This window comes from Ursus maritimus, unplaced genomic scaffold, assembly GCF_017311325.1.
Source record: "Ursus maritimus isolate PB19 unplaced genomic scaffold, ASM1731132v1 scaffold_33, whole genome shotgun sequence".
Classification (NCBI taxonomy): Eukaryota; Metazoa; Chordata; class Mammalia; order Carnivora; family Ursidae; genus Ursus; species Ursus maritimus.
Genome location: NW_024425897.1, coordinates 21,865,670 through 21,889,031, shown reverse-complemented (window position 1 = coordinate 21,889,031; position 23,362 = coordinate 21,865,670). Strand labels below are relative to the sequence as shown.

Genomic DNA, 23,362 nt, shown 5'->3' with positions numbered 1-23,362 from the left:
CAAGCTAGATTGAGGAGTTGTTTCTGTCACTTGCAACCCCAAGAATAGAGACCAGTAGAGTCCCTTGGACTGGACAGCCCCCATCTCCATGTCCCCTGCATTAACCTTCGCTGTCACATTACATCCCAACACCACTCTCTCCAGGATCACCTTTCTGTATCAAAGCCCATAATGGGGTTCCCACCCTGACTGTCCTGCTTCCTCTCACTGTTGGCTTGGTTCTGTTTGACCATCTCGCCTCTTCATTTCTCTCCCATCTCCAGCCACCCTCCTGGGCCTCCGTGTCCCTGCCCCCACGCCACTGGAAGTCCCCTGGACCCCAATCCTGACCCTGTGCTCATGCAGGGCAACTCCCCCACTTTGGTGGTCTCAGCACACCTGTGTTCTCAACACTGAGAACATGTGCAAATCAGTCTCATGTGCAAATCAGTCTCCAGCCTGATGTCTGGTATCCTGCCAGGTCATTAGTTTGGCTAGGACCCAAACTGAATCAATTTCTTATCTCTTCCCCACATCCACTCTTTTTTTTTTTTAAGATTTTATTTATTTATGTGTGTGAGAGAGAAGCAGGCTCCCTGCTGAGCAAGGAGCCTGGTGTGGGACTTGATCTCAGGAGCCTGGGATCATGACCCAAGCCGAAGGCAGATGCTTAACCGACTGAGCCACCCACACATCCCTCCCCATATCCACTCTTCCTTCCGTGTTTCCCTAGGGCACATCATCACGTGCACCCTGCCACCCAAGCCAAGAGCCAAAGATCATCTTGGGCTCCTCTCTCTCCCTCAAGGCTTGTCAGTTTAACCTCCTAAACACGGCTGCTCCCACTTCCCCTTCTCTTCTCTCTCTTACCCTCTCCTACGGCCAGCACCTCTTGCCTGGATGCCTGCACTGGCCTCCTTCCTGGTCCTTTCTCCACACAGCAGGGGCCAGGGTCCCCTTTCTGCAGTGACAACAGGGCTGTGTCCCTGCTCTCACCTGCCCCTTCCCCCAGGACCTTTAGCCTCCCACCCCGGCCCCTGCCAACTGCTGCCTTCAGGACAAAGGCAAAGCTCTCTTGGTCTCCCCAGGCCCTGGTCTCCTCCCCAGGCCCCCTCTGCTTCTGCCACACCCCAGCCACACCCAGTGCCTCATGGTTCTAGAATAAACCTCACTCCCTCTTGCTCTAGGACTCCGCACACCTGTGCCCACTGGCTGATAGATCTTTTGCCTTTTGCACGCTATTGCTCTTCCAGATCTTACAGACATCTAGATTCTGCCTCCCCGGGGAGGCCTTCCTTAGCCGCCACCTGCTGGGTGAGCCTCCTTCCTCTATTTCCCTGTCCTGCCACTTACTAAGGACTGCTGTGGCGTCTCAGTACTGTCTGTCTCCTGCCCTGGTCTGTGAACCCCAGGAGGGCAGGGACTCTTCCTCCCTCAGTCACATGGAGGGGTTCGGTAACTATTTAATAAGCGAATTCACAGCAAACTGCAAGAGCTACCCCTCAAAGGTAAATGGATCGCCTATTTCTCTTTTACACGTGACAAGTATCATACCAGAAAGATTACTACCTGGGAGAGAAAAACAGACCTAGAAGAGAGAGGAAAAATGTTCTTATGCACGTCTATTTTTACAGGCTCGGTTAGAAGCTGCCATCTGTAGGAGGGGAAATGTCCCTATTTTGCGGTCATCCAACAATCACAGAAAACAGTACTTTTAAAGAAATTCGGCAGACTCCTGATGTCCCTTAAGTCCCTGTTTCCCTGCTCCCTCCCAGAGCCTCCTTCTGGGGACCTGATTTGCTTATCATTCAACATCTCCTGCCTCAAAACTCCAGGACACAGTAGTAGTGACATCTATTATTACTAATTATTTATTCGGTTCTTTGTTTTATTGTATTACCATACCACTAAAGTCCCTTAAACGCATGATTTAATTTTATTCCTAACAACCCCCTGAGGTTGAGGCCATCATTTTGGGTCTTGGTGAGGCAGGTGGCATGTCCCAAGTCATGCACTTGGAAAATGGCGGAGCCAAGATCTGCTCCTGGGCTGCTAGGACTTGGAGCTCATGCTTCAGAACACAGGGCTGAGAAAAAGCCACACAGCCGGGGACTGGAGATCCGCCTTCCAGGGCAGTATCGTGGGCTGGTTGAACTGTGGCTGCCCCCAAATTCCTGTCCGGAATACGACCTTACATGGAATATGGGTCTTTGCAGGTGTCACTAGTTAAAAGGTCTTGAGATGAAATCATTTAGGGTGGGCCCTAAATCCAATGACTGATGTCCTTCTAAGGAGAGGAGGGGACCATGTGCGGATGCAGGCAGAGACTGGAGTGCTGCATCCAGAAGCCACGGGATGCCAAAGATTGCCAGCAATGACCACAGGCGGGGAGAAACGCACAGAGCAGAAGCTCCCCCAAAGCTTCCAGAAGGAACTAACCCTGCCAAAACCTTGACTGGAGACTTCGAGCCTTCAGAGCTGACAGAATTCATTTCTGTTGTTTTAACCCACCTGGTTTGTGGTTATTTATGATAGAAGCTCCAGGAAGCTAAGGCAGAGAGTATGCACCCGAGCCAGCCTGTGACGGGTGGCCATGGGCGCCGTGCTCCCGCTCTTTGTCTTCTCAGGCCACACATCCATCCCAGCTCCGAGGAGAAAGCAGACTCCTTCAGAGGTCACAAAACCATTGGGAGAAGCCCGTTTCTGCCACCAATCCTGGCAGCAACTGCTTCCTTCTGCTCACAGCTTACAGACCACCACCACCCACTTCTGCTCTCGCCTGATGCTTGTAACAATCCAGAGAGGTAGGCAGGGCAGGATCTCCGCTCCACAGAAGGGGAAACTGAGGTGCAGGGAGGGGAGACCAACTGCCCAAAGTCACATGGTGTGGCAGGATGAGAGAGGCTAGGGAAGGGGGTAGGTAAATGGGTATATTCCTCTTAGGAAGGCAATGGGACAGTTTCTCTCATCTTTAGAAAAAAATGTTTGGGCGGGGGGAGCCGCCAGGGTGGCTGAGTTGTTAAGCATCTGCCTTCGGCTCGGGTCATGATCCCAGGGTCCTGGGATGGAGCCCCACATCGAGCTCCCTGATTGGCGGGAAGCCTGCTTCTCCCTCTCCCACTCCCCCTGCTGGTGTTCCGTCTCTCGCTGTATCTCTCTCTGTCCAATAAATAAATAAAATGTTTTAAAAAAAGAAAGAAAAAATGTTTGGGGGTGCTTGGGTGGCTCAGTCAGTTAAGCATCTGCCTTCGGGGCTCAGGTCATGCTCCTGGGGTCCTGGGATGGAGTCCTGCATCGGGCTCCCTGCTCAGTGGGGAGCCTGCTTCTCCCTCTCCCTGCCACTCCCCCCCCCCGCTTGTGCACATGCTCTGTCAAATAAATAAACAAAATATTAAAAAAAAAAAAAGAAGAAGAAAAATGTTTGAGTTCCTCCAATGTGCCAGGCATGGGAGCGAAGAAGGGGATCAGCCTTAACCAGTTTCTATCAAAATGTAAAATGTTCCTATCATTTGACCTGACAAGGGACTCACACATAAGCACATGGGTGCTCCCTAGAGGGCTGGTACAACAGCCCAGACCTGGAATTGACCTCAAAGCCCATCATTAAATACACTGTGGCAGCCCCACACTAGAGAATACAGGCACTGTTCAGAGGCAGTCAGCCGGTGTACCTGGAGGGACGGACAGAGAAAGGTGTCCTTGATCTGTACGAACTCTATGTGAAAACCAGCACTGCACGGACCAGATTGCGTCATATCATGACATCTTTGTTAACAACAGGCAAAATCGGGGCGCCTGGGATCGAGCCCCATGTCAGGCGCTGCGATCGGCTCGGAATCTGCTGGAGATTCTCTTTCTCTCTCCCTCTCCTCTGCTCCTCCCCCGTCCTCTCTCTAAAATAAATAAAATATTTTTAAAAAACCACACACACAGACAAAATCAACAACCCAAAGCAAACGGTTCCCTCTGGGAAGGGAGTGGGGTTGGAAGGTGAAGAGAAACTTTCAAATTTTATTCTATTAGATTTAAGCATGAGAAATAGCCATTTTTGGAGGGAGATCCTGCCTACAGAGAATTGAATGGTGAATGAAGTATTTGGGGGTCAGGCAGGAAGGAGAATGAACCAATATATACATTACTGGAATCCCTGGATAAGAAAACCAAAACAAGGGTACAGAACAAACACCTAAATACAAAGAAACGTAAGCGGTAAAGCCAGCGTATGAACGCACATCTACCAGCTTTGTTCTTTCTAAAACGCTCTGCGAATGAGGCGGAGATATGGCAGAAAAGCTGATCTTTTGAAGCAACAGAAGGTTTTGCGAGAGGTAGAATCAAGGTTCTGAGGAGCAATCTTCCCTCCCTGAGCAGATGGGGAAACTGAGGCCCTACAACAAGGTAAATGCCTCCAGTCAGCAGACAGTCCTGGACATGTGCCTGGGTCTCCTGTCTTCCAGTCCAGGGCACTTAAAACATACTCCGAGACATTTTCCCTCTCCCTCCTCCACCCTGGGCCTACTCATCACAAAGCCTGGAGCTGCCTACTTCTCCCATCCTCTGCCACCACCCCAGGGTCACCTCCACCTCTCACACCAGCGAGCACTTCTCAAAACATAATCCTGTCACTCTCTGTGCAGAACAGGCTTGAGGCTGCTGTCCTTCGAAAGGCCTGCTTGGCCCTTGGCTGGCAGCGGGGGGGGGGGGGGGGGGGGGGGGGTTTCCACCATTCACTGATATGAACAGCTCACAGGGCCTAGAATGTGTACACAATGGGGCTTATGTTGAGCACTGGCTTTCCTTCGGGGAGTCTGGAATTTTGCAAGTGCTGGACAGAAGGTACCCCTGTGACCAGCCCCCAGCAGAAACTGCGGGCACTGCGTCTCTCGCAGGCTTCACAGTGGACGCTTGACCCACACAGTCACCACTCGCTCCTGGAGGAACTGGGTGAGTCCTGTGTTTGAGACTGTCACCCACCATCAGGGCCCTTCATGCCTGGCAGCCTGCAGTTTCCTGCTGAACGTAACGTGGATGGTGGAACGAATCCCCCTGAGCAAACCTCTCCTCTGTGGGGAGGCAGGAAGACTTCCAGCAGCAAGGTGACCTACCCCAGTGCGGGGGTAGGGGTGGGGGGCCCAGCCCCCAGGAGATTTGTGTTCTGAGGAATGCCTATTTTTAAAATCAGGGAAGTCTTTAAATAAGCGTGGCAGCTTTTCCTTCTCTAGGGTGGGGAGGAAGTCTGAGGCTGACACAAACAACCACGGCTGGTGGCTGACCAGCTTGTGGGGGCTGCTGCTTACGGGCTGAGCCCAACCAGCGGTCCAGGTACCCCCAGAGATGCTGCAACATTCCTCTCCTTTTCCTGTGGGGTCAGGATCCCTCCTGTCTTGATAGAGTCGTCTGCCAACCTGGCAAGACGATGGCGAGGCTGGGTGGAGATAATGGGGGAAGGAATATCCAGGAGCAGGAGCCGTAGCATTAACTCCCCCCACCCCAGCACCTGTCATTTCTGAGCTCGTACAAAGCCCTCTGATAACACAGCACAACAACCTCACTGGGAGGAGACTGAAACATTTCCAACGGAGAGGCCAAACAACGGGCCCCAGGGCACACAGCCAGTGAGAATTCAGAGGCAGGCTGCCTGGCCCCAAGCCCCCTCCCTCTTGCAAGGACCGCTCTGAACACCACCCTGGAGGGAACTGGCTACCAGCTGTGAGGAGCTCAGCGCTGTGCAGGGAGCTCAGCCCAGTGTTAACTCCATGAGAAAAACACATTTTAATCCTGCCTTTTAATACACACTGACGTACGTGTGCTCTACAACCAACACTTAAGTTTCTAAGTGCGAGCACTCTTGTGGTATCCACTTCATTCTGTTTCATTGCTTAAATGACTGATAGCAGCCCATTAATGGATTTCAGGAGTCACCAATGAGTTGAGTTTGAAAGACACAGGGATGGGGAGGATGTGCCCAGCCTATTTCCCTGGGAAATGGGAAGCGATCGTCAGAGAGGAGACGGCCGTGTCCAAAGTATGACATCAGCCATGTTAACTGGGAAGCATAATCATGTTATTTTATTATGAAAGCATAAAGAAAAGGAAAAAATAGCAAGAAAAAATAACAGTTATTTGGCCAGAAATTAAGACCTATCACCAGTGTGACTGAATCATCCAGGCAACTCCCAGCCCCAGTGTCTTAGCAATGCTTTGGCCGGGGAAAGATGGGACGAGCAGAATTCAGGACACCCCTCTCGCCTGCCTCACTGTGAAGCAGCCCACGGAGAGCGGCCCTACCCAGCCACAGTCTAACCAGTGCCTCTCAGCCCTGGCTGCACTTTGGAACCACCTGTAAGCTTTTAAAAAACCCAAGGCCTGGGTCCCAGGCCCCAAGATTGTGATTCAGTAGGTCTGGGGGTAGCCTGGGTGTTGGGATCTCCCATGTGCAGCCAAAGTTGAGTACCAGCACTCTAAATAAACCTGAAGCCTCAGCATGCCTCATGAGCAATGAGCAAAGGGCTACCGCGATTTCTAAGCACACTGGCTCCCAAGTTCCCCAGATGTGACTGGTGACACGCGATCACCCAAGAGGAGGAAGAGGTCAGCTGATGGCTAAGAACCCAGCCCGTCCTCATGACCCAGCAAACAGGCTATCTTTGCTGCGGCCTGGCCCTGTCTCAGTGAGGGCTTCCCAAGCACGAGCTGAGCTGCTTTGATCCCTACAACCCTAGAGGGAGTATCATTGTTCCCATTTCACAGAAGAGGAACTCTGAGGCGCAGGGATATGGGCTCCGCAGAGCTGGCTGCGCACAAGACAGGTCTGAAAAACCCCGCCAGTTTCTCCTATGACACCATTATTTTCCCCTCAAACACTAGGGCCGCCAGACAATTCAAAAGCTCCTAAAAGCAATTCAGTTAAAACAATTTTTTAAAAACACAATTAACTCCATAAGGGTAAATTACTAAAAGAACTTGTCCTTTGAATCAATAGAGGCGCAGTTGCTACAGGTGGTCCTGGCCCAGTATTCCCCAGCTGTTGCCAGCTCCTTGTTCTGACGTCTGTGTCAGGACAAAAAGGCTCCTGTGCGCCTCCCCGCAATTGTGTGGGGGGAGGCCCTCCTTGGTTCTACATCCCCATTCTGTGCTTCTGCTCCTTCTGTGCCTTCAACCCCTCCCCCACCCCACCAGCACCCTGGCTTCATTCAGAACCCCTGCCCAGCCCCCATCCTCAGCTTTACCTGCTGTCATTCACCCCAATAAGCAGACTTTTACCCTACATCTATCTCTTCTAGCATTGTGAAAACACCAGCAAAAGAAAAGAAATTCACGATAATCCCAAAACACCAGACTTCTTGTCCACCTAAGGTCTCTAATTATAATCAAAGACGGCAGGCAACTTTGTATCTTATTTTTCCCACTAGTTATGCGATCAGATTTATGCCTTTTTAACGGCCCAGAAACTTCACCAAGAAGTTAATGCTCTCACGACTGCATCTACTGATTGCACCTCATTTTTAGCACCTTTATCACCAATTCGAAGACCACATCTTCTCATGGTTTATCGTTCCCGAAATCTGCATGTCTCACAATTGACCAGTTTCAGCCTTAGGTCACATCATGTCACAGTAAATGGCAGTACATTTCTTCTACGGAGAAAATAATGGCACATCTACTATCAGTGGTGCCCGATGGGCTATGAAATACGGTGCTAGCAATTAGTTTCCTTTTTATGGGTTATTTCCTTTTAAGGGAGATGACCAGGTTTGATTATGAACATTTTCATGATTCTGGATACACACTATTGAATTTTTGGGTTGATCCAGCCCCTCACTAGGTATAAGCTGGTTTCACCACAGAATAACCAGCATCGAGCATTTTGGCTTTTTGGGTTTGTCTGATTTCATAGGGAACTACAACTACAAAGTAGGAATTGTTTCCATTTGCCTTTGATTAAGAACAATCGCTGGAACTCCCGGAGCTCCTCGCTCTGAGTGGCAGCCACTGTGTGTCCAATGCCTTACCAGGAACGGTCACAAGTACATGGCGAGGACTGTCGACCTCGGACACGGAGGCTCAGGGAGGTTCGGAAACTGATCTGAGGTCGCACAGCCCACCAGGGGCAGAGGCAGGATTTGAACCCAGGCCGTCTGGCCCCAAGCTGCTCTCACTGCGGCTCACCCCCTGGAGCCACAGAGCAACAGGTAGGATGCCAGCGTCTCCCAGATTGGCAGGAAGTCTGCCCCAGGACTAGGATTCTCCGTGAGGAAAGAGCAGGCTCCTCAGCTGGCCACTGGGGGACCTCCTCCATCACTGCCCCCACCGACCCCCCTCTGCTCTGTGGAACTCTCCCCAAGCCTGCTGTCAGGCCTTTGTCCATGCTATTCCCACTGCCGCCGGAAATGCCCTTTCCTTGGACCCCATGAGTCCAAATCCCAAGGCCCAGCTCAAAGGCTGCCTCTTCTGCAGAACTGTCCATGACCCTCTGAAGGAAAGGGGACAACCTCTGAACATCAGCCCCACATTCTGCGCCATTGCCATTGTCGCCCCAGAGTCTGGGCACTTCATTCACAAATCCCTCCCAATGCACTCCTTCTCCCCAGTGCCGGTGCCGTGCCCCTGCTCCCGACCTGCCTTGCAGGCCCTCCCTGTCCTCGCTGGCATTTCCACCCACTTCCACAGGACACGAGAGAAACTTTTCCAAGTTCAGGCCTGACTGGTCGCTGCCCTGCCTGCCCACTGTTCTTAGCACTACCCCCAGAACCTTCTGTGTCCCCTGGGCTCTGCCTGGCCTTGCCTCTCCAGACTCAGCACCTTCTGGCCCCACACCACGTTGCCCTACCCTGGCCTCCTTCAGGCCTCCTTCCATCTGCCTTCTGGCCTCTGCATAAGCTGCTTCCTCTGCCAAGACACGGTCTCTGTCTTCCCCCTGTACCTGGTTACCTGCTCTGGCCTTCCAGGTGTCAGGTCAGAGAGGCCTCTGATCTGATCAGAAGGTCTGGAGTCCCTTCTGATCTCAGTGGCTCCCGTGAGGGGCCCACATGAACCAAGGCCTCTCCTTTACGGCTCTGCCCATGTGCACCTTCACATATTCCGTTTCGTGACTTGACAGGGCTGTGTCGCTCAGCCAGAGAGGAAGCCACGTGCAGGCAGGGACCAGCGTCTGCCGCTTTGCTGCTACAGCCTGACAGGTGTGGTTGGTGCCAGAACACAGCTGGTGCTGATAAACATTTGTTAGGTGAACAAATGACCGAGGGAGGGAATCCTCTCCAGCGAGCCCTTGCTGCCTCTGTGATCCCCATTCCCTGCTCCCTTCCTGCCAGGGGTGAGCCCTTCACCCTGGAGAACTTTCCTATCTTTGGGAAAGATTGTGTTTCAGAAGCATACAGGGCACAACCACTAGTCAGTAATTAGGGCATGGAAGCCAGGCAGCATGGGTCTGAACCTCTCGCCAGCTGTGTGGCCTTGGGCAAACTGCTAAGCCTTGCTGTGTGCTTCAATTTCCCTAGCTGTAAAACGGGGGAAGGAAATAATAGTACCAAATGCACAGGGTTGTTGTGAGGATTAAAAAACCAAATATATAGAAAGCCCTGAGCACGTGCCTGGCACGGAGAGAGTGCTCAGTAGATGTCGTTCACGTTATTATTGCTACTGCTTCTGCTACAATATTTCATTTAATTCAAAGACGAGCATTTTCCCCAGATTCTGACATTTCTGAAATCAGAATTGGTAGCATCTAGCATGGGCCATTTTCCCCTGCCACACTGTAAAAAGCCATAAAATCCAAATGACTCTTACAGTTAAAGGGGTCATCATTATCATCCCATGATTCGGCTTTCTGAACCGTCCCTGATCGCCCTGCTGCTACCTGAGCCCCAGCTCTACCTGCCAGGCCCCACAGAACCTCCCAGGGAACAGCAGAAATGGAAGCTAGCATTTCCTTTCTACCTTGCCCTCACCCTTCACGACGGATGTCCCCCCAAACCCAACAAACCTGCACCCCAGATACCAAGGACAGAGTTTAATAGTTCTGCTTGGGATGATCGCATGATACAGGAGGCAAAGAATTTGCTCTGGAGTCAGGCCAGGGTGAACTCCTGTTTCTGCCACTTCTACCTGTGTAATCTTGAGCAAGTGTCTTCATCTGTAAAACGGGCAGTAGGGAAAAACCACTTATGGCCTCAGTATCAGCCTAGCATTCTGAGATCATGGTCTCCTCAACTCTTCCTAACAAGCCTTCAGGAACAAAGGTAATTTTCTCTCCCTTTTCCAGATAAGGAGACAGAGGTCTCAGGGAGGTGAAGGTCTGGGCCTCATGACACATGGTTATTAAAATGCAGAGGTGGGATTTGAAGGATCTGATTCAGATTATTAGGCTATCCTGAGGTTTGTGAATTCCTGCTACAGTTTTCACCTTTGTGACTGAACACTTGGGTATGGCAGAAACATCCCAAACAGGTGTTTTCCCTTTATCCTGTTTGAAACACCAGACAGAATTGTCTTCAAGCCTGGGGAAGTCCTTTAACGCTGCTGGTCCACCAGAATTAATTTACCTTTTCATCCCAGGTGGCCATTTTCCTGTGCTCTCTGGATCTGGAAAATAAGAAAACATTTGTCGAGATCTGACATCCTGCTATCATTTAGCTTAGTATGTGCTCTGCAACACTTTGTTACAAATTATTTTTAACTTGCTTACATTAACAGTGTCTGAAAATAGCATAAAGCTTGAAGTGTATGAGGAAGGAGGCACACCCTTGGTATATATCCAAAAGAATTAAAACAGGCACTCAAGACAAATACATATACACAACTACTCATAGCCAAAAGGCGGAAATAACCCAAGTGTCCATTAGCGGATGAATGGATAAATAAAAGATGTTCTATCCATACAATGGAATGTTATCCAGCCATAAAAAGAAACAAAGTCCTGATCCATGCTACAGCATGAATGAGCCCCTAGAACATGACACTAAATCGAAGAAGCCACACACAAAACTTCACATATTACGTGATTCCACTGATATGTAATACCCAGAATATGCAAATCCAGAGACAGAATGCGGATTGGCAGTTGCAGGGACTGGGAGGTGGGGGCAGGGGAGAGACTGCTTAATGGTTGCAGGGTTTCCTTTTGGTTTGATAAAAATGTTCTGGAGCTGGATATAGGTGGTGGTTACGTGACGTTGGGAAGGCACTAAATGCCACTGAACTATTCACTAAATGTTCACGGAGTTGTAAAATGGTTAATCTCATGTTATGTGAATTTCACTCCAGTTTAAACTTAAAAAGAAAAAGACACACAGACCTACGTTACAGTGACGGGAATGCTCTGGAAAATAGCAAAGTATCTGTATGTCCACCAACGAGGGTCTGGTTAAGTCAGTTTAGGTGCATCTGAGCAGTGAGAAACTCTAGTGTTGCTAAATCTTCTTCATATGTGGGTGAGGAAAGAGGTGAACGATATAGTAAAACAAAGAAAAATTCACATTATAGAATAATATATACAGTATGACCCCAACTACGTGAAAAATTACATATGCATTTTTAAAAATAAGTCTGTAAAGATTTACAGTGATTATTGCTGGACAAAAGGGAGTGATCTGGGGGACTGACTTTTGTAGGTATTTTTCTTCACTTCTGGAAGGTCTGAACTTTTACAATGAGTATGTGTTACTTCTTAAAATTTATTTTTAATGTGGGTGACATAGGCATGTACTAAAAAACTGAAACAATTCAAAAAGATATACTATGACTAGAAAGATTCCTTTCTACCCATTCTTCCCAGAAGTAGCCACTCTTACTGGTTTCCTATGTGGCCTTCAGGGGTATTCTATGCCTTCACAAGCACATCCATATTGACTCTTTCTCTCTTTTTTTAAAGTTCAACAAATGTGAGCCCACACATTCTGCTCTGAACCTTGCTTACTTCCCTTTAGGGTGCCGGTAGGCTCCTTAATGACCGCCCCCTCCCACAAAGGTGCACCTGTCCTAATCCCCAGAACCTGTGAATATGTCAGTTTCCATGGCAAAAGGGACTTTGTAGATGTGATTCAATTAAGTATCCCAAGATGGGGATTATCCAGGTGGGCCCAGTGTAATCAGAAGGGGCTTTATGAGTAGAGCAGGAGAATCAGAGACAGAAGGACATGTGAGCACAGAAGCGGAAGTTGGAGTCCTAGATTTGAAGATGTTATGTTACTGGTGTTGAAGATGGAGGGAAGGGATTACAATCCAAGGAATGTGGACAGCCTCTGAAAGGTGGAAAGGAAACGATTCTCCCCTACAACCTCCAAAAGGAATGAAGCCCTGTCAACACCCTGATGTTGGCCCACCGAGACTGATTTTGCCTGTCTGACCCCCAGCACTGTAAGGTAGTAAGTCTATGTTGTTTCAAGCCATCCAATTTGTGGTAGATTGTTACAGCAGCCATTAGAGACCTAGTATTTCCGACTGTTCTAGACCAGAGCGTGCTAGACCAAGTGCTCTCCTTGGAACGATTCCACAAGAGTTCCCTGGAGGAAGGTGTGTAGTCCCGCTAGTGATCAGAATTTAGATTATTTCCCAATCTTCTGCTGCCCCAGTGTTCCAATGAATAACCCTGCACACTGTGTGCTTTTATAATTTAAGAAAAAATTACCATTTTGAAAAAACTATTCATAAAGACATAAAAAAAAAGTTCTTTCTCTCCTCAGTACCATGCTGCGGGCACAAGGGACTCTCAAAGGGTTTCTTGCTGGTTGACTGGCAGAACAGCTTCTGCAACCAGCAGAGTTCAGCTCGGTGTGTTCCTGTTCTAACCCCTGGGGGCCCTCACCCTGCTCTCATGAGACAGGCTCAAGTGGAACCTTTAGCACAAGCAAAGGTGAAGGGAGCAATTAAGGTGCCCTGGAGATTTCCTTCCTTCACAAGACAGGAAATAGAACAAGCACATTTATAGAAAAACACCCAGCTTCACTAATTCAAGCAAAAGAAAATTTAAAGATACATACGTGACCTTTCCATTAAACTAGACAACACAAAAGTAATAAAACTCAGTGCTTGTGGGGCTGTAGGGAAAGTTGCACACACTGCCAGGCATAGTTTTTCCTCAGCAGCCTTCTGCTGCTAAGTGGCAAGTGCCTTCAAAATAATCGTACTCTGGACTTGAACACATCAGTTTGGGAGCCATCATCTCAAATCATTTGGTAGCAAAACACAGGTGAAATGTGGACAAGCTAATTTGGATACGATGGCTAGAACCTGGAAAGACCCCACGAGCCCCACTTTAGAGAACAGCTGAGGAAAGCAGTGGGCCGTTAGAAGGAATGACAGTTCTGAGGTCTATGTAGAAATACAGAAAGAACGCTGTTAAGCAATGACAAGTAGAACCCTGACGGTTGTGCACACCACTGGCAAGTACAACATAACTGGAACACTTACTATGTGCCAGGCACTGTGCTGGGTTCTGGGGGAACCCAAAGTGGTGAAGGAAAAGGTCAGGGCCCCGGCAGATGGATACTTTAACTGGGTAGACAGACAAGGAACCAGGAAAACACATAAGCAAGGTAACATTCCCCGAGGCTAGGCATGGGAAGAAAGACAGCAATGCAGTAAGAGAGTAGGCGAGTGTGGCTCCTGCTGGTGTAGTGGTCAGGCAAGACCTGAGGAGGCGACACGGACAGAGGTCCCTGAATTGCAAAGAGGTAAGTCACAAGAAGATGGCCGGGAAGACCATTCCCTGGAGAAGGAGAAGGGGCCCTCCCCCCTCCCCAAACCTCAGCAAGTCCAAGGAAGAAAGAGGAGGTCAGTGTGTCTGCAGGGAGCATGCAGTGAGAGAACGATAGCAGGAGACAAGAGTCTGATCTTGCAGAGGGCTTGGGAGGCAATGCTGATGATCTGGGGGGTCAAGGGCGGTGGCTGGAGGCCAAGAGGAGGCAAAAGATGATGGGGATGCAGAGGAATGGCCAGATTCAGAACATGCTGAGGAGTAGAACCTGCTGGAGGCTTAGATGTGGGTGGTGAGATGAGCAGGTTTTGGGGCAATAAGAGTCTGGGCTTCCTCTTTCTTGCCAAACCAGTGATTGCGGAGGGCTTGGAGACCTCAGAGTGGTTCTGGAATTGTGCAAGCCTCAGCCCAAAGATTTTCAAAATGCTGCACCTACTAGTCTTTCCCCCAGGGACTCAAGAGTGTGAGAAGTTGCAGCTGCCAACCTTGGTCTTACTCAAGAAGCTTCCAGCTGCTGGTGGGGCTGTCCGGAAATACTGCAGATCTCAGATAGTCCTGACTGACCTGTGGTTAAAGGTGTCTGGGACAGAGGAGTGTTTTCAGAGGGATGGGGATGGAACTGGGGGTGGGGGGGGCACAGCTCCATAGTAACCTTGGGCCAGGTGCTGGGCTAAGCCGTTATACCAAGCATCTCACTTCATCTCGGCAATGCTGTAAGTACCATGCTTAACCCCATGGGACAGTCAAGGGAACGGAGGTATGGAGAGGTGAAGTCCCATGGCTAAGCCTGCAAAAGCCCTGCACCCAGCAGAGGTGCTGGGTAGAGGTCTGTAAGTTCCGGGGGGAGGGGGGACGGCTGCACCTCTGTGTCCTGGAGTTTAACCTGTCCCCAACCCACCATTCTAATCCTCAGCACACCTTGTCCCAAGAGGTGAGTGTTTAAAAGTACTCCCAGGTGAAGGATTTGCTGCCCTGGAGATTCGCTCATTTCAGCCTCCACCTGGGATACCCAGTACTACCTTTATCCTTACTTCTCTCCCTGCAGTCTCCCCACGGAGGGGAGGGGGGGGCGGGCAGGGAGGGGCAGGGATGATGAATAAAAGGATTTAGGGGTTCACACAGACCTGGGTGTAAGTTCTGGCTCTGCCTCCTCTGGCTAGGTGACCCAAGGCAAGTGGCTTGGCCCGAGGTTCGGTTTCTTCACCTGTAAGGGGAAGACAAGGATGGTACTTACCTTACCTCTTGCGGCGCTCAGCGGGTGATGAAGGCACCTGTCTCTAGGCTTAACCTGCAAATGCTTGTCAATGCTTATCAATGCTCCCGTTTTCAAGGGGAGGTAACCGATGCCAAGAGGGGGGCTTCTCTCCCAGGTCCTGTGGCACGCGGTCTCCTGTCCTGCCCCTCCACCTGACTCTGGTACGCCCTGGGCAGGGCAGGGGGTCTCCGGGGAAGTCCCAGTCCGCCCGCGTTGGCCGGCGCTGTTAAACGCAGAACAGAGGGCAACTGGGGGCGGGGTCCCAGGTACGCCAGCGGGGGATTGGGGGGGGGCCGAGGCGGGGGTGAGGGTCGGCGCCTCGGAGGGCCCTGGCTGGGAGGGCTTGGGATAGGGGCTGCGCGCCAACAGCCGGCGCGCCCCCGTCCCAGCCTGGGAGCACTTACCCTGCGCCCCTCCCGCCCGCGGCTACCGCAGCAACTGCGAGCTCAGCACTCTCCCGGCCGCCCCGCCCGCCCCTTCCTCCCCGCCCCTCCTCTCGGCCCCCTCCCCTCCCCCGCCAGCTTCTAACCCGGCTCGGGCCGTGGTCCCTGGCTCTTGCCTGGGTCTCAGTCCCCTTGCCCTGGCCTGTCTCCCCGTTGGTCTCGGGCTGGCCCCCTCCCCCGACCCCTCCCGCTCCGCAGGCCCGGGCCTGGCCTGGGCCTCCTGCGCTCCCGCAGACGGACAAAGGTCCCGCCGGTGGGAGCCAATCGCGAATCACGAGAATCCTGTCCCAGGCTAGCCTGAGGGAAGGGGTGGGAGGAGGGAACCACTTCCTTCCTCCTGCGGGATGCAGTGGGGGCGGATCCAGTCCCCTCCCCACCACACACACTCGGGGAAGCTGGGCCTGACGCCTGGCGGCACCCCTGTCCTGTTTACTTAGGGGTGGCTCTGAGTGGCTTTGCTTGTCCCCTGCGCTGTATCTGCCATGCAGAGGTTGGAGAGTGGGCAGAGTGTCCTAAAGGGATGGCCAGCGTTGAAGCCGGCAGGCCTCCCCTGAATGCGAGGTCTGTCCGCAGGAGGAAGGAGCCTTCCTGCCTGGAGGCTGAGCCCCCTTGCTCAGGCTGACTCCTCCTTATCTTCCAAGCCCAGCTTCCATGTCCCTCTCCTCCCACGGCTTCCCCAGCACTGTGCTCACACTTCATTTCTGGCACTGTCCTGGGATCAGTTTCCCTTCGACTCCGTCTTCCTAAAAAGACCATTTGTCCCAAACCTCAGGGTGGAGGCCCTCTCCTACACACCTCCCTGCTTCTGTTTTAGTTGGGGGCCGGAGGAGTCTAAATCCTTGGAGAGGTAACCTGGTTACAGGTTACCACAAACCCAGTGGCTTAAAACAACACAAATTTGTGATCTTAGGGCTCCAGAGGTCAACTGGGCAAATGGTCTTACAGGACTAAAATCAAGGTGTTGGCAGGGCTGTGTTCCTTCTGGAGGCTCTAGGGGGTCCTTGCCTTTTGGAGCTGCTAGAGGTGGCCTGCCTTCCTCCGCTGCTGGTGGCTTCCCTCTGACCTCTGCTTTCATCAGCCCAGCTCCTCTAGATCTGACCCTTGTCCGTCCCTCCTGCAAAGACCCTTGTGATGACATTGGGCCCACCGGGATAATCCAGGCTCCTCTCCCCCTCTCTACATCCTTGACTTAATCACACCTGCAAAGTCCTTTCAGCCAGGTATGGTAGCATATTCACAGGTCTTGGGGGGTAGGATGGGGACATCTCTGGGGGGTCTGTGGTCTGCCTATCACAGCAGTATTGTTTCCATTGGTTTCCACAGAGTCTGCTTTTCCCAGTCCTGCCTCCCTACCTCCTGCAGGGCAGTAGGCTTTCTTAAAAACATCTCATTCTGGGGGAGCCTGGGTGGCTCGGTTGTGCATTGGACTCTCGATTTTGGCTCAGGTCATGATCTCAGGGTCCTGGGATCAAGCCCTGAGTCAGGCTCTGCACTCAGTGGGGCGTCTGCTTGAGGATTCTCTCTCTCCCTCTGCCTCCCCCCATCCCCCAGGCTCTCTCTCCCACTCTTTAAAAAAAAAATAACATCTCAGTCTCATCTGACTTCTCAGTCACATTTTGTTATTGCAACATTCCTATTCCAGTCCTTAAGCCACAGTCTGGTCCATTTTATTGTTTTAAATATTTATTTATTGGGGGGGGGCAGAAAGGCAGAAGGAGAGGGAGTCTCGAGCAGACTCTCAATCTCACAACCCTGAGATCAAGACCTGAGCCTAAACCAAGAGTTGGACGCTTATCCGACTTCGCCACCCAGGCGCACCTAGTCTGGTCCAGTTTAAATGTCAACCTTATGTTTAATCAAAAACATCCCTCCCCTACCAGTGCTGGCTGGACAGAGTGGAGAGGATGTGTGCACTGGTCTGGTCTCTGCATTCACTCCCTCAGGAATGGGAACAGGTGGAGAGAACAGGTATCAGATATCTCCTCACCTAATTGCCCACCCCACAGCTGCAACCCCCTTTCTGTGGACTTTAACAATTGCGTCTGCCGGCAGTTACAAGCTTAGTGCAGACAGGTGGTGGCCTCAACAGGCCTGAGAAAGCAAGGCTCAGACAGTGCCCCTGGCTTGATCTACGGGCTGACCCCTGCCAGAGGCAGCTCTCATCATCCTTCCCGTGTGCTGCCTCCTTGCCCCGCCCTGCCGTGGTCCTGGGGAGGCCACAGATGCCAACCTTGCCCTGGAGACTGGGACCACCAGCAGCAACCTATTTCCATACTTTTAAGGAATCAGGATCCTAAGAGAGCAGGTTACCAAATGGGGAGAATTTAGTAATGGTCTCAATATTTCTGTCCACAGAAAGCCTCTACTGCTCAGTCTTCTCAGTTGGACAGGAAAAGATCTCAATTTTGTCACATCTGGCACATCTCTACTGCATAAATTAATAAGTGAATATGGAGCATAAGATAAGGGTGCCCACCGACACTGCTTCTGTTCAACATTGTACGGAACACCCCAACTAATGCAGTGAGACAAGAAAGGAAGTGAGAAGGACAAGGACTGAAAAGAGAAAATCTCTCGTCTGCAATCTATGTGATTATTTGCCTAGACGATCCAAGAGACTCAACAGAGTCGTGTTGGATGCCTGCCGTGTGGTAGGCAGGCTCTTTCCAGACACTTAATATAAGATGAAGGAGCATGTCCGTCCTCAGAGAGCGCCCATGTGAGTTGGGGAAGCGAGGCTCAGGCACGTTCCTCTACGGGCCAGAGAGTCTAAGAGGCTAGTCATTTAGGATGAGAAAAAATTATTTTCATTAACTGAAATTGAGCATTTCCTTCCATGATGAATGCAGGTAACAGCCCCCACTTGTGTCAGCAGTACCCACGGCTTTGTCATCAGTCGAGATCACAGATGTCTACAGATCACAAGACAGTTATTGCAGATATCTTAAAATATAGCTTATACTCACCACTGCTTCAAAACTACTGTAGTTACTAAACCAGCTGTTATTCTCATATTTATCATAATTTAAAAAATAATTCAATAACTGCATTTCAAGATAATGGGTCTTTTGTAATGCAAGGCATTCTATATTATGCATTTAAAAACATTACTCCAGAGAAGAGGACTCATGTTACAAAAAAGGACTAGGAACTCCTGCTTTAGAGGAAGGACTTGTTCTCTGGTTTGAGCAATGCCAACACAGTTCTCTTGCACAAGGGAGTCCCTGCCCCTCACTGCACATTTCTTATCAAGCAGTAAGCCCAGCTTGCTCGAGGATGAGTCCGTCACTGTCCCAGGAGCTTTCTAGATGCCCACCTTGTGATGGTCATGGAGCATTCTGAGAAGGGCAGAGCACGGCCACTTGTACCCCAGGAGAGCTGCCACCGGGCCAGGACATGGGCCCATTCTGGCTTGACCCAATGGAAGAGAGAGGGCTGCCTTTGCTGGTTTTGGTTCCTCCAGGCCAGTGTTTTCAGCTGCTGCAGTTGACTACTTCCCTTTCTAGGGCACAACCCTGGTCCTGGCTCTAGGAGAAAGCGAGGAAACAGAAAGGAGAGAGAAGTCCATGAGATGTCAGCTGAGGCCCTGTTTGGATTTCCCAGAGTTACGTCTGCCGTCTGGGTCCAGAGGCTGCTTTGCCAGCAGACGTGATTCATCTAGAGCAGGTGACAGCCACACAAGGCTGGCGTACCTGTACGTGATGATGTAGCTACATTAAAAGGTCATGGCTGGGGCGCCTGGGTGGCTCAGTCGTTAGGTGTCTGCCTTCGGCTCGGGGCGTGATCCCGGCACTCTGGGATCGAGCCCCACATCGGGCTCCTCCGCTGGGAGCCTGCTTCTTCCTCTCCCACTCCCCCTGCTTGTCTCTCTCTCACTGGCTGTCTCTGTGTCAAATAAATAAATAAAATCTTTAAAAAAAAAAAAGGTCATGGCTAACTCTGACCCCCTTCTCTGATACTTGGTTCAAGCTTCTCCTTCATACATAGTTCAGAATCACATGGAGGAATAGAAAGAACAGAAGAGTTGGCATCAAAAAGACTCGGCTTTAAATCCTGCTTCCATCCCTTCCCTTGCTAGCTGGGTGACCGTTCCTTAATTGAGCAAATAGTGTCTGCGCGCCAACTATGTGTTAGAGGTGAATGAGACAGACAGAGCCCACCTCCTCTCATGGAACTCACTCTCTGTAGGGAGGCACACAAAGACCCAATGGTGGTATTATGGAAGAAATGACCAGGGGGTTATGGTGGAGAATTACAGTGGTGGGGAGAGAGGAGGTCCCACTGAGGGAGGATGGTTGGGGAAGGCCTCTCTGTGTCATTTAAATTAACACTGAAAACTGAGGTAGAGCCAGTCATGAAGGGAGAGGAAAGCTCTCTAAGCAGAGGGAACAGTATGTGCAAAGGGCCTGAGGTGGGAAAGAGCCTGGCTTGGTGGAAACCAAAAGGAGGCCAGAATTATCCCAACATGGTAGGAGGGGCAGAGAGTGGCGAGAAGTAGATCAGAGAGGAGAGCAGAGGCCAACAGGAAGCACTGGAGTTCACGTGAAGTGCAAGACTCCATGGGAATTTTAAGCAGGGGAGGGACACAGTTTGATTTTTTAATTATTGTGGTAAAATACACATAACATAAACTTTACCACTTTAACCATTATAAAGTATACAGTCAGTGGCATTCGGTACATTCACAGTGTTGGACAACACTCACCACTACTCAGTTCCAGAACTTTTCTGTTATCTCAAAAGGCCACCTGGTACCCATTAAATCGTCGGTCTCCTTTCCCACTCCCCTCCAGGCCAAAGCACCCACCGACCTGCTTTCTGTCTTTATGGATCTGCCCGTTCTGGACATTTCTACACAGAGTCATACACTACGAGGCCTTTTGTGACTGGCTTCTTTCACTCAGTGTGTTTTTGAGGTTCCTGCATGTGGTGGCGTGGATCAGTACTTCATTCCTGCCCTGGCTGAATGTTCCATTGTGTGGCTGTGCCATAGTTCATACATTCTCTCCTCCATTGATACAGCTGGCTTTTCCTGAGGTATCTCTGGTGGCTGGCTAGGGAGTAGATCTCAGGGAAGGCCGAAGTGGGAGTGCAGGACAGACGATGGCTGGGACTAGTGTGCTGGGAGTAGGAACAGAGAAATGAGCGTGGATTCAGGAGGCAGAACAGATATGGGACCGGGACCACGTGGGGACTGGACATAAAGGGGGGTGGGGGGCAGGGGCGCCCGAGTGTGCAGTGGAGCCATCGCTGGGACGGAAAAGCCTGGTGGGGGAGGGGGGGACATCCCAGGTGTTTGTGATCACATTTGAATTGCTGAAGTGGAGGGGGTCATGTGGGCAGTAGGATTTGAGGCTGGAACTTGGCAGAAGGGTTCGGGGTGTGATGTTGTGACAGAAGAAATAGGTATTTTGGTCTTCGCCCATGGCTCCTGACCAGAGCGCTTAAAGCCCTTGTAATTTCCTAAGTGATAAGAGCACAAGCAGCATCTTATAATATCTTGTCCCCAGCTCCTGAAAAATCTCCAGGGTCATAAAGATGAAAGGAGCATCCGTTGTTATTTGTAACAAGCCCCTTTCCAACACACCTGAGTGTGTGTGAATGAGGTGACTTTTGGAAAGCCTCCCAAGGATGGGGGGCTGGTTGCCAGGGGCTGGAACTTTCAGTCCCATCTCTACCCGGCCTTCTTCCCACCCCCACCCAGGCTCTGGGGGAGGGGGAGAGGGGCTGGAGGCTGTGGGAGTCATCGGTGGCCAGTGATTGAATCAACTGTGAGTGCACAATGGGGTCTCCATTCAAAACTCTGAGTGGAAGAGTTGAGAGGGTTTCCTGGCTGGCGAATAGGTGGAAGTGCTGGCAAGGTGACACGGCTGGAGAGGGCCTGGAAGCTCTGCATGCCGCCCCGCAAGACCTTGCCCTGTGCACCCCTTCCATCTGGCTGTTTGAGGGTTGTGTCCTAGAATAAATCCTTGATTATAGGTCAACAGTTTTCCTGAGTTTCCTGTGAGCCATCCTAGCAAGTTATCGAAACTGAGGAGGGTCAGGGGAATGTCTGATTTATAAAAGAGGCACAGGTGACAACCTGGACTTTCAAATGGTGTCTGAAGTGGCAGGTGGGGGGGGTGCAGGGTCTTGTGGGACAGCACTTAACCTGTGGGGTCTGCACTAACTCCAGGCAGTTAGCATTGGAACTCCTGGGTGTGGAAAACCCACACATTTGTTGAAGCAAAAGTATGGAACGTGGAGAAACACATGAAGCTTTTCTTTGAGGGGGTCATCAGCACAGAGCTGGTATTGAAAACCCTGAACCAGGCTGAGAGGCCCCCTCCAGGGGTGTGGACAAAGGGCCCAGCGCTGAGCTAGAAGTTGAGCAGGTAGGGACGAGCCTGCAGAGGGACCACAAAGAGTAACCGGAGGTAGAAGGAAGAGCCAAAGGTGTGTGGGTCCTGGAGGCCAGGAGGCCCAGTGGTCCGGGAGGACAGAAATGTGAGCATGTCAGAAGCTGAGGGGAGTGGGCTGACAGGGAGGGACAGTGCAGAGAAGGAGGGACATGGAGAAGAGACACAGGAACCACTGGGAACAATGGGGGCTCACCGAAGGGAGCCGAGAGAGGGGACAACAGCGGGAGGACTGGCAGGGCCTACACAGAGCCCCCCAGGCTAGGTGGTTCCTAGAACAGAAGAATGTCGGGCTAAGCTGTACTGAGCATCTTGTCCCCGCTTCATGGAGAAGACGGAGACTCTGAAAGTTAAGTACAAGGTCACACAGCTGGTGAGCGGCAGAGCTGGAGCAGGAAGTCTGCTCCAAGGCGGGGTTCTCAGTGGACTCCTCACTTGCCTGTGGCAGGAGCAGTGGGTGCTAATGTTTGTGAGCCGAGTTCTTCAGTTCTCTGGAATCTTTCCTGCCTATTGATGTGGGTGAGGCTTAACATTGGGAAGATGGGGCAGAGGACCCTGGGAGTATTTTCTGACTCTCATGTTGGTGATCAGAACCTCAAACTAAAGGATTGAGCAGCACTGCCTTGTTCCACCTGCTGGTTACTCATGGAAAATACCCAACAATGTGGTTCAGCCTTCCTGGCCAGCTGGAGAAGGTCCAACCAGATGGGTCCCACCTCTGCCCAGAAGCAGACCCAGGACTGACCCCCCAACTAATCTCAGGAGATTAGTCCAAACCCATTTTGGTGATTCCATCCGTCCTTGCCATTATGTTTCCAGAAACGGCATGTGACGCAGTGCTCTGGCCAGTGAGACCTGGGGAAATGTCTGCTGGGGCCACTGAGAAGTGTCCTCTTCCCAGGAGTGGCGCAGGAGGGGCCTTCCTCTCTTCTTCCTCCTCAGGTCTGGAGCTCCTGCTCACAGCCTGAGGGCGGAGCCAGGGGTGGGAAGTACCTGGGCCCCGGTGATGTTGCTGCTGCCGATTTACTGATCCACTCACCTGAGCAGCCACATGCCGACGTGCGTTTTTGAGAGGTGCTACATTTCACTCTTGTTTGGGTCAGGGTCTTTGTTACTCACTTCCAGGAGCACCCAGGCCCGGTCCATACTTGGGACATTTCACTTTGCGTTTGGGGAACGAACTTACCCCTGTTGGGTCTGGTCCGGTGGAAGTGTTCACCAAGGTGTCCGCTCTTCCGAGAGGTGGGCATGGGACCCACACGGGGCCGGGGGAGCGACGAGGGGAGACAGCCAACGGTTGGCATCCGCTCACATCAGGGCAGGATCTGCAGCGCAGCAGCTGTGGCTGGTGGTGCCCGTCGGTGCCGAGCCTGGGTCTCGGCCTCCCCTGCCATCCCGTGGGTGCCTTGCAGTCTTCCAATAATCAGCCAGAGCTGGTTTCCATCGTTGGCATCCAAGGAACCCAGGCCAGAGCTGAGGGAGAGAGAGAAAGAAGACAAAGCCCCTGGTGTGAAGGCGCACGCCCGCGCAGGAGGCCAACAACCCGCTCCGTACGTGAGGCACAATGACAAGGACAGTTAGAATAGGAACTGGG

General features: G+C 51.4%; 1 protein-coding gene and 1 long non-coding RNA gene across 5 annotated transcripts in view; one reads left to right on the top strand and one right to left on the bottom strand.

Annotated features, from left to right (window-relative positions):
* HVCN1 (hydrogen voltage gated channel 1) overlaps positions 1 to 15,475 on the bottom strand; it is a 33,193-nt gene extending 17,718 nt beyond the window's left edge. Inside the window, exons 1-3 of one of the 4 annotated variants that reach the window (XM_040619932.1) lie at positions 15,457 to 15,475; positions 14,797 to 14,876; positions 10,521 to 10,560 (exon numbers count right to left, since the gene is read on the bottom strand). In XM_040619932.1, the coding sequence (XP_040475866.1) occupies positions 10,521 to 10,541 (21 nt within the window). In that variant the 5' untranslated portion in view covers positions 10,542 to 10,560; positions 14,797 to 14,876; positions 15,457 to 15,475. Of the gene's footprint in view, positions 1 to 10,520; positions 10,561 to 14,796; positions 14,877 to 14,906; positions 15,207 to 15,331; positions 15,372 to 15,456 lie in introns of those variants that run through there. The other 3 variants (XM_040619931.1, XM_008688884.2, XM_040619933.1) reach the window with 3 other exon arrangements.
* Positions 12,648 to 19,066, top strand: LOC121100011. Its single transcript, XR_005831747.1, has 3 exons — positions 12,648 to 14,385; positions 17,726 to 18,089; positions 18,877 to 19,066. It is a non-coding gene; the product is annotated as an uncharacterized LOC121100011 (long non-coding RNA).
* Positions 19,067 to 23,362: the final 4,296 nt, after the last annotated feature.